An 11,462-nucleotide genomic window follows, 5' to 3' on the forward strand; every position below is an offset into this window, starting at 1 on the left:
TTTCAGTAACACTCTTTAAGAGTAAGTACCATAAAAACAATTCAATCTTAGTTTTTGGTTAGTTATTTTCAAAAGTCACCCAGTCCTTAAATTGTTAATAAAGAAGAGAAGAACACCAACTACTCCCTAGATTTTTGGAGAGATGAAAAGGGGGCATATTGTGTGGCTGACTTCTCCAGAGTAAAGCTCTGTACCCAGAGAGCACTAAACCTTGCAGTAGACCAAAAGCAGATGTGACAGGCTTATTTCTAGCAGCATATGCTCATCTCCCAAGAATACAAACCAATTTGCTCTGGGTTTGATGGTCACCTGAAAGCCTCCTTCCCTCCTCAGTTACAGGAGCATAGCATCCAACACAAAGGTTACAGGTATGAGTATAAACACTACGGTGATCTCAAGATAAGTCTGTCAGTCCAGAATTGACAGCGGCAGTACTCTGCTTCCTGCTTCCAGCAGGACTGTGATGCTTAATAGCAGCTATGGCTTGCTTTCCTTCCTCACTGGTCACTACCGATTCCCCTTCTTCCTCCCATCTTAGCAATAGCTGCAGTGCACAAACATTTGAGCTCAACCATTCTTCCCTCTCCGTTGCAGGCTTTCCAGTGCCTGCAACATTCCTATGCCTTCCAAGTTACTACAGACGCACAGATTTTCAGAGAAGCAGAGCCTCTCATCTGTCACACCTCTGAAGGCATGTACAGCAGTGGCTGTTAAAAGCATAGAAAGGTGAATTCTTGAATGAGGGAGAAATGTTCAGCACTGCCAGCCAGGCAAGCAAAGTGGTTGCCCTGCTCTAGTACGCCTCACCTCAAGTACCGTGTGTTCTTTTTTGGGCGCCACAGTCCAGAAAAGACGTAAAGCTATTAGCTATCCAAAGGAGAGCTCCAAAGACTGTGAAGGGTCTATAGGGCAAGGCATATGCAGAGCAGAGGAATTCCCTTGGTTTGCTAAGCCCAGAAAAGATCAGACTGAAAGGAGGCCTCATAGCCACCTACAGCTCCTCATAGAGAGGAGCAAAAGGGCAGCTCTGAGCTCTGCTCTCTGGTGACAGCAACAAGGCCCAAGGAAATGGCATAGAGCCATGTCATGGGAGGATCATGCTGGATGTTAGGAAAAGGTTCTCCAACAGCATGTGATGGGCATGGAACAGGCTCTCCAGGCTAGTGGTCATGGTCCCAAGTGCTAGAGTTCAGGATGCATTTGGACAACACTTTCAGATGCACGATTTGGATTTTGGGTGGTCCTGTGTGGAGCTGGGAGTTGGACTCCATGATCCTTGAAGGCATCTTCCAACTCAGTATATACTATGATTCTATGATCCTAAGCTGCAGCATGGATAAACAAGGCCAGAGTGCATGGGAATATGAGGTGAGAGTGTCTGGTTCAAGAATGAAGGATCTAATATTTTTTTATACCACTAAGCTGAAGGACAGATGGAACTAGAAAGCCCCTTCCTTCCACACATGCATACACAGTACTGTGGCACCTGTTGCCAACACTGTTACCACTGACAAAAAACAAAGACAAAAAAACCCACAACAATAAAACAGAAACCATGCCCAAATATTAGATCTGTTACTACTCTCAAAATTATTTTATGTGCCATAAAACAAAGAAATCTGTTAGGTGGGAGAAATGTAACAAAAGCACTCTAATATAAAAATAATATTTTTCAGTTTTAAGCATTTAAATGCAGATACCTAAGTATGGCCCACAGTTAGAATTTAACATTTATACATTGTCTATAATTTTATGTACCCCAGTATATTCAGAAGGCTTTGACAAACATGACCGATAACTTAGGTATTTTAACATGGATTAGAAGTTTTGCTTTTCAGTCATTCAGAGCTTTCTTTTTAAACTCATATCAGCTTAAATTTATTATTCTCCTCTTCCCCCCCCCCCCCACTTTTTTTTTTTTAATGCACTCTACCACTCATTTTCTTCTTTTTACTATTAGATCAGCATCAACAAAAAGTAACAACCACTGTTGACAGTGGACAGAGAGATATTTCCTACTTGCTCTCTCAAAAGTCAAAACAAATTTCAGAACTGTTTGAGTAAATAGGTGATGTCTGTCAGAATTAAGCATCTTATAGTAGCTATCTATATTAACTGAGTGCTATGTTGATAGTGGGAAGAACTGCCATTCCAGAGTTACTCAAATCTACTTCATCTTGACTAAATATGTATCATGATCACAAATGTTGCTTTACTCTTCACCTCTTTTACCACATCAATAAACACAGAACACAAGACCACATCCCAACCAAAGAGTCACCAGCTCTGAGAAACAGTAACCCTTGAAAATGTGATAAAGAAACTTTAAATCTGCAAATTTGGTTGCATCATCTCCCAGATACCCTAAAACCTCTCACAAAAAAAAAAAAAAAAAAAAAGAACTGACTTATTTGTCTTAAAATAATATGCCCAAAGGATTCCAGGTGGCTTGTACATGTCCTCATTTAGCACTAAGACATATGTTTTCAGACACTGAATACTTCATTGTGTTCTTGGCTTGTCGTCCCAGACAAAGGGAGGTTGTTGTTAATTGGTAGATTATTTCTCTGATGATCTCTGGAAGACATCCATAGCTAAGAATACTCTAACAATCACTTTGGGTGGGAGGCAAATAAATATAAATGGAAAACATGATGATGTATGAGTACATACATATGTAAGTCAATATATCTTTGTGCAACTAATTCTCCTTTGCAAGACTGAATCATCAAACTTACACAGTTATGATGGAAAAACAGCACTGGGCAAGCCACCCAGTTTTACTGTATTGCCATGTTCCACTTAAAGAGCAACACTCAATGGTATATCCAAGCACACTAGCATATAATATATATTCTATTTAAATTCTTTGTCAGGCTGTTCTCTGTGATAGTTTGCTCCTTTAGTCCTACACCACTTGCAGCTACCTCAAATTTGTTCTCTTTCTTTCCTTTTGACTAGTCAGCACTTTTCTTAACATTAATTCTAAAGTCCTGTCTGTCATCTTGTAGGATGCACAAAACATAGTACTTAGTACAGAATCCACAATTGCCACAGAGATTCAGCAAAACCTTGGTGCCACATGGCTTTGTTGCATGCCAAGGACATTGCAACTGGTGTTTTCCCACCCCATATACAGGAACTCTCTTGCTTGGCTAAAATAGTCATTATGGTTGATCTGGAAAAAAAAAAAAAAAAAAAAGAGAACTGAATAAATCTTAGCAGAGAACAGAACAGAAGACAGCAATTTAACTGCTCCTTTCAGGGAGCTGCATCACTATTCAGTAACTTACAAATGCTTTACCTTTATGTATGTGTGTATATATGTATATACATATATATGTACAAATATAATCAGCTTGTTTCTACATAGCAGGATCTAACTGTACACCTACTACTAACAGACAGTCAAAAACTTAAAGAAGCATTTCAGCTTTTCCTGAGCAATTTGGTTTATTCAATGCAAAAGTTGTTTATTTAGACAAATGTTAGAAACACTGCTCAATACAGATTCCAGACAATTAAGTACTGTAACTCACAACATCTCCCAAAACAATACCAGTTACCAATTTCAGTAAACAAAAACCAAAACATCAGTAAGCCATTTTATCTATTCAAAAGCTGACTAATTTTTGTGACTTGCCTCAACACCTACTTCTTATTCAGAGACCTATAATTTACAGCTTACACAAATAAAATTAAATTATTATTTTCCCAACATTTTTCCCATTATATTTTAAAACAATTAAATATTAATTAGATCAATGGACAATCTACATCACTCTCAATGGCAATTATTTGATCTGACTCTAATATTTCAAAATGTATATTAAAAATAATCTTAAGCAATCATGTGATGAGTCATGGCCTGAATGCTCTTAAAAACAGTCTTTTAAAAATCTTTGACAAGGCTTTTATGGCACGGCTATATCATGAGCAATGTTTCATTTCTGTGACATGCCCTCTACTGAACTGGACACGCCTGCAAGTAAATGATATTTAAATTTATAAGCTCTTTAATACAACAAAGTAATTTCCTTTTCACTTAAGGATATATTGTAAATGAACATTGTTATTGATTTTTATGTTAAAGTCTTGTTTCAAAACTTCGAAAGAGTTTACCTGTGCATTAAAGTTTCCTTCTGCTGAAAGAAAGACCAGACTGAAGTAGCTTTAAGCAACACTTGTATTAAGACAAAAAGGTTTCACAAACTTGATACGTGATTGGCAGTATTACATTAACAAAGAACATAAACAGTGAAATGATATATTTGCAAGAGCAACACATTTCTGTTTTCCTCTAAATTTTTAAGAATTATCTTCACATTTAATCACAATCAGACATAGGAGACCTGGCCACAAGTTAAATGTAAGTGTTTGAGTTTATTGTCTATAACAAAAAAGAAAATGAAACAAAACAAACCAAAAAGAGACTTTATTCAAAAATTCCAAACACACAGAAAGAACACTGTGACCACAATCCCCACATATATATTAAAAAATAATAATGCCAATGTCAGCCAAATAGTTCTGCATCCATGTCCAAATGTAATTTAATCAAAGATAACATACTACCAAAATATTTCTGCTCCACACCACTGCACAGGGTTTTGTGCTTCACTTCCATCTACTGACTGCAGATGGCACACTTCGTGGGCTTGAATCATTTACCCATCTTTCACCACTGCATTTGTACAGTTTAAATGGAAAGAAACAAAAAGGCCTTTATTCTAATAACAAGCTCTGATGTAATAACACACAGCACCTTGTTTCTGTTGCTATACCAGTGTTTCAACTTTCAGTCTCCATGCCAGTAAAGAAACACAATAAAAGAATTCAGGCTTGACCAAAGTTTACTGTGTTCTTTCCAAACAGAAGAGCAAGGGTGTTTCTAAAACCACAGAACATCTGCAGCAAACTTTTTATTATTGCCAAAGACTACACTAACAGCAAAGCTTTCAAGAGGAGATTCACAGATGATCCCGTTCAGAAGACAATTAAGATATGCATTGCACTTATGATGATGGGAACTGGAAGTAGAGGAGTGGAAAAAACAACAGTATTTCTGCTGTACTGCTAATCTCTGCAGAACTCTTTGCAGACCCTTAATTGAAGGAGCCAAGTATAAGCAATCTCCTTACTGTCTCACTTGAATCACTGTAAATCTCACCAGGATGCCATTACAACGATCTGAAATTTCTTCCAAAGAACTTTACAAAAACAAGCTTAATTCTTCCAATAAAATAAAATGTCACTGTTTTCATTACGCCAAAGTATTTTAATATATCTTTATTTAAGCAGACTTCTAGCAAAGGACAGCTCCACCTACTGTTTACATGTAAACACACTGTCAAAACAGGGAACTACGGATAGCTGAAAGGGTTAGGGCTGATTCTAAGACTTAGATTTATCAAAAACATGCCCACAATAAGCAACACCAAGCAAATACTGCACAAAAGTCAGTACTGACAGCATTAGTAAACTCCAAAGGAAACTGCATCTTTAAATATCATTTATGTATGACATAAGTATGGTATGTACTTCTTAAGAAGTGATCTGCATGTAGCATAATAGTTTTTATGCTGGTTGAAATTCTGAACAGTGCTTTGCCTGTCTTCTCCAGGTTTGACCTCAGAAAACAAAATACACCACGTAGATAGAGAGATCAGGTTTTGTTCCCTATGAAAACAGCAGAGGAGCTTCATGGATGTGTTCTAGTTTGTTACGTGGGTGATCACTTTTTTCTTTGTATTTCTCTGTGATTCCATTTTCCAAGACTTGTTTGAAGAAAAAAAGGTTTTTACTGCCAGCAAACAGTTCTGAACAGCTTACTCATCAATGTCATTTATTAAATTTTGTAATGGTGATGCAGTTCCTTCACTCACAAACTGAAATGACACAAAACTCTTGCTTTTCTTATGTATAAATAAAAGGGAAAATAAAACACATGCAATTCTGTCTTTGAACGTCATACAAGAACACTTAAATGCCCACCTGAAAACCTAAGACTGTTTCAGCATAAGAAAAATTGCAGTTTGTTTATAAATGCCACAGAGACAGTATTACATTTGAATCTGCTCCAAGAGTCCATCCACAGACTTTTCCACAAAATGTTGCCAACTCTGCATTTCCTATCTTCAGCCAACTTTTTTCTGCATTAAACTATTTTGAAATAGTTGACAGGACTTCCAGACTTTGCCCACCACTGCTTTGGTAGATACAACTAATATAAGGAACATGTAAATCAAGAGCACCTGAAACCAGCAGTTCAATCTGCTTGGATTAAAAAAATACAGTCAGAATTGTTGATTTCCTTCCTCAGAACTTATCTATCCATCTCCGCTGCCTTTAAAGGAAGACAGGAGAGTTCTCCATAGCCTAGAAGAGATATCTGTGGGAAATGGGAGAAGATGATGTGCCCTCTTCAACAGCGGGTCTCTTCAAGAAAGCAAATGCTTAAACTGTGGATCCTCCCCCAATTGGTAAACCTCCTGCCACGTGCAGCAAAGCATAGAAAGAGCAAATCAGAACCACACATCCATTATTTGCAGGAAAAGCATGGCAAGCACAGGCCATCAAAACCCAGAAAGCAATAGAATTTAATTTGCTCCAAAAAATACTGAAACAGTATAGGATTGGGTTTCTCATTGCTGCAAAGGACTCCTGCTCTGCCAGCATCACACATGATACAGCTTTCAGCCAGGTGGCCACTGCAGGAGGGCTCAGCTACACCAAATGGAACTTAAAGCTTTGTTTTCAAATGTAATTCACTTCTTATTTCCAGGGGAAAGCCAGAAAAAAAAAAAAAAAAAAAAAAAACCAGCAGCAAGGAAAACACTCTGATACAACTGGTCTTAGTAAAGAGAGTAAGAAGGAATTCTTATTCTAGAAAACGTGTTTGTGACACTTAATATTAGGGCCATACAAGACTCAGAAAACGCTCCAAGTATTGGGAAAACCAGTGTGCAATAAGGTTATGGAAAACCTGATGTAAACTCAAAATAACTCAAGTAAAAGCAGAGTAGGAACACTGAAAGTATTTCCCCTCTTTTCAGCCAGCGCTGCCTCCTAACACAGTCACAGCGTAAGCAAGCAGCCTTTCAATTAAACACAACAACCAGAACTAGAGCAGTCCACAGAACAGTCTTTCTTCTCAGCAAAAGAATTCACTGATAGTCAACTTCATTTCCAGCTTTTCTGACAGATTTAAGATGTTCATGCATGACAGATGAGTAATGAACATTAATGATGTAGATCTGCTCTAATACATCATTCTTTAACATGTGTCACCAGGCAAAGTGACATCTTGATGTGAATTTCAGTTAAAAAAAAGTTAACTATGTTAGAATGAATTATGACTCCAACATAAAATAAGCAATTCACAAAGCAAAATTTCTATAGTGATTACTAAGTTACTAATTACTAATATTAATAATACTAATACTTTAACCTATATTGCATCCTCCAAACAAAAGTAAGTCTTAAAAATGATAGCATCATAAGTTTGTTTCGTCACCACCCACGAGATGTTTTTACATAGCACTACATAGAGTCAGCTTACATCAGACATTTAGGCTGCCATTAGATGAGTACCAGTTACCATGATTAAGAACCACGGTTATTGCAGCCATGAATGGATACCATACGAAGAGGCCATGTGGAAAGGGTGGCTGATGTAGTCATCCACACAGAGAGTTGAAGGTGGTTGACAGATCATTACGTCACAGAGATCGGAAGCAACTACTTTTAAGAAAAGGTTGAATTCCAACAATAGTATTTTTTTTTTCTAGAGGCATATGAAATGTAAAGACATTTAATGCTACTACAGTGAATAATCAGATACATTATCAGAGAAAGTTTAAAGACAATTTTATCATTTACCGTGCTCCCCTCCTTTAGGTTAATTTGCAATAACACTCTCAGAGCTGCTCCTTTTCCATTTTTTCCATTTCTTTAGAACAGTTTACAGAATTACTGATTACACATCTAGCATTTCTGATTAATAATCTAACAAATGTATGCTCTAGGTATTTGCAATATATGAAATGTTATAGCTGTTAAGAGTTCACAAGTTGGCTGTACATCTAATTTCTCCACAGTATCTTGGCAGTAGACACTGGAGTCTGAGATAAATGCCTATTACTCTTATTCCATAAGAAAAAAAAAAAGGTATAGAGCCATATCATTGTTTTAATAAGCCTAACTTTACAGTAGTTCTTGCATTTCACTAAGTATAGCATATAATTAGAATAATACACTAAAAAAATATTGAAAGTAATTATTGATATTCTATATTTCTAATATTTTGAAGAATTCAGGTGTATCAGGTTTAAAGAATGCCCAGACATGGTTTTCAGCTTAAACTCTCTTGATCCAGGCAGCCTCATTTCACATAAGCCTCACCACCTAGGTAACATTATTAGACACAGGATCTGTACAAATTTCATTAGGCCAGTAACTACATAAACCTTCTGCTTGCCAAGGATGGGTATTCTGCTGACTTCTTAAGAATACCCAAATTCTCATTCTTTACAGAACAAAGACAAGCAACAATGCCAAACAACTGCACGCCTTTAAAATCTTTCATAGAACTCCAATGCTTCACAACTGTTTTTAATCTTATTATTGTCACCGCATTTAAAACATGACACCTGAGCTCTAGCAAACATTTCTTCCCATTTCTGTATGAGGAAGATTCTGTAGTATCACAGTGCACACCTCAAATCGTAGGGTGGACATAGGCTTTTCCCAAGAGGGTTAAATGGAAGAAGAGCAGCTGTCACCTTCTATGTTACTACTGTGCAGAGAAGGGTATGCCATGCTACTCACCCATGCTCATTTTAATGGGTAAATTTTCTCTGCTTGCTGCCTCCACCAGGTGTCTCCTGGTCTCCATCACAGCTTCCTTCTGTTTGAGGTTCATGAAGGACTCCCAGAGAGCCTTGGCAGCTGGACTGCTATTAGAAAATGACAGGGTTACACTAAACACTGCTGGAATAATGGAATAAGCTTAAGATAACATTTATATTTTAAGATGGGTGCTTCTATTTAGCAACTCTTCTGAGGTGGGCAGGGCACAAGCAAAAGTAACGCAATATAAAAGCTTGTTTTTATTTAGCAAAACAGTCACTACAGTTTTACAATAAAACATCTAGAATTTCTTGCTACCAATTTTAAGGTGTAAGAGTCCACACATAATAAACCAAAATAAGCATGATAGCTCCTGTGTAAGTACTACTGTTCAACCAGGGGAATATAAAAAACAGTCCAAAGTTCTTCAGTTATCAAAAAGCTATGCAAAGTACGGTCTACAGACAGGCTGTGACTTTCCTGCAAGAGTGTAAAGCTCCAAAGCAATACTTCCAGTGCTGGAGGCTGCTGGTGTGATTTAATGAGCTACCACCACGCTGGGTTTCATGGAGTCTCCTTACATATATTGAATAATCCACAGGAGAATGTAACTGTTGTTACAGTTCCTGTATTTACAGATTTCCTTTTTATTGCTGCTGTTGCTGATCTTAAGACAGATGCACATCAATTTGTGTGGCTCATCTGCACTCATTACTCTGTCAGTGTTCTGTTTCATCCAGGACACTGCATTTCTTGTTTTTGTGAATGAATTCAGTGTTTCCTCTGGAAGGGGGAGGAGAAGGGAGGAAAAACCCTCGCCTGAAGCTAAAGTTAATTGGGATTAACTGTGTTGAATTTTTTTCCCCTTAGGAAAACCTCCCTTGTTTTCACCCCAGGAGACATTTAACTCCTGAATACGTTTTTTATGTAATTCATAACATGCTTATAAACATGCCAAAACAGGATCTGTTTCACAGAACCCCTTGCCCCCAACTCATTTGCTACCTGTTAAAGAGAAGCTGTACGCATGCTGCATTGCAATGGCATGGTTGTAATGCACAGTTATGTTCAGCAATGTGTGCAATAGCAATCACACAAAACCTTTAAAAAGTGAATTTAGTAAAGCAGGAAAGCACCCTGTGCAGCAGAATCCTGAAAAAAGCAGACCAGGGGATCAGATGACATAACCTAGTGTTACATTTCTTCAATGCAGTCTCTTTAAAGTAATGAATCCTTGGGTATGTTGTTTTTACAGACTCTATACATGCAGTTATCCTGACTCAGTCCTACTCACCCAGCATCGCTGCTATCTCAGCCTGCTGACCCTGTTCACATTGCACCTACAGGGCATGCCTCACTGTCATTTACAAGCATGCCTGAAGTTTAGATTGCAAGAGGCCACCTCTTTGCTCGTTAACTAATCCCTTCCTGATCACACAGTTCCAAATCCAGAGATTACACAGATCAAGAATCAGGTCTAAAACAGCAGGAATCTCATTTTTAAAATTCTTCTGTTCCTATTTGAAAAAAATATTTTCTGTTCTCCAACCTTTTAGCCCATTCTCCTTTACTAATTCTCTTCATCACCATAAATACAAGTGGAGTCTCACATAAGCACATGGGCTGACTTTTAAAACAAAAAACAGAAACTGAAACAAAAGCGTCCCAGATTTTGCACAAGTTTTTAGTGTCTCATTTTTTCCTCACTCATACACTTCATAGAAACATTTAGCAAAGTTGAAGTATGGTTAGCTCAGCACGAGGAGGATCTATACGCTTCAGTAAGCCAGAAACACAACATTGTGAGGATGCACCACTTCTCTGCCTGTCCTTGCCTGCTGCTCTCCCTTCCTTGCCAGGGGCTGGTGAGCCCCATCTATTTAGACTACAAGGGCTCTAAGAGAAGTGTGCACATCCATGTATAGTCCCTACTACAAGACCATCTTTTGGCTGGTCCATGTGCTACTTCTATAAACAATAATAAAAATCAAAATATTTTAAGTTATAAGAACAACTCATGCTGAGGCACTAAAAATTCTGGGGGAAGCAGGTTTGCTTTTTGTTTAGTAAGCTTTTATAGATTCTAGATTTTCTAGTCCAACTCCCATACAATGAGCAGGGACACCTACAGCTAGATGAGGCTGCTCAGAGCCCTGTCCAGCTTGACCTTGAGTGACTCCAGGAACAGGGCATCCACAGCCTTTCTGGGAAACCTGTGCCAGTGCCTGACCACCCTAGTGGTCAAAATCTTCTTCCTTCTATCTAATCTAAATCTCCTCTCTGTCAGTTTGAAACCATTTCCCCTTGTCCTGTCACAACAGACCCTGTTCAAGAGTCTGTCCCCTTCTTTCTTACAGCCCACCTTTAGACACTGAAAGGCTGCTATTATGTCTCCCAGAGAGTTCTGTCCTCTCGGCTGAACAGCCCCAGCTCTCTCAGCCAGTGCTCATATGGAAAGTACTCCAACATAGAATTATAGAATAGAACCATAGAACCATAGAACCATAGAACCATAGAACCATAGAACCATAGAACCATAGAACCATAGAACCATAGAACCATAGAACCATAGAACCATAGAACCATAGAACCATAGAACCATAGAACCATAG

At 38.0% G+C, this 11,462-nt stretch overlaps 1 protein-coding gene across 1 annotated transcript in view; it reads right to left on the minus strand.

The window, feature by feature from the left end:
- SCFD2 (sec1 family domain containing 2) overlaps window positions 1-11,462 on the minus strand; it is a 177,438-nt gene that overhangs the window by 139,809 nt on the left and 26,167 nt on the right. Inside the window, exon 3 of the mRNA XM_042812352.1 lies at window positions 8,830-8,957. Coding sequence (XP_042668286.1) covers window positions 8,830-8,957 — 128 coding nt within the window. The remainder of the gene's footprint in view (window positions 1-8,829; window positions 8,958-11,462) is intronic.

The sequence above is a fragment of the Centrocercus urophasianus genome, unplaced genomic scaffold (assembly GCF_019232065.1).
Source record: "Centrocercus urophasianus isolate 14NV4802_14NV808 unplaced genomic scaffold, USGS_Curo_1.0 seq_13, whole genome shotgun sequence".
Classification (NCBI taxonomy): Eukaryota; Metazoa; Chordata; class Aves; order Galliformes; family Phasianidae; genus Centrocercus; species Centrocercus urophasianus.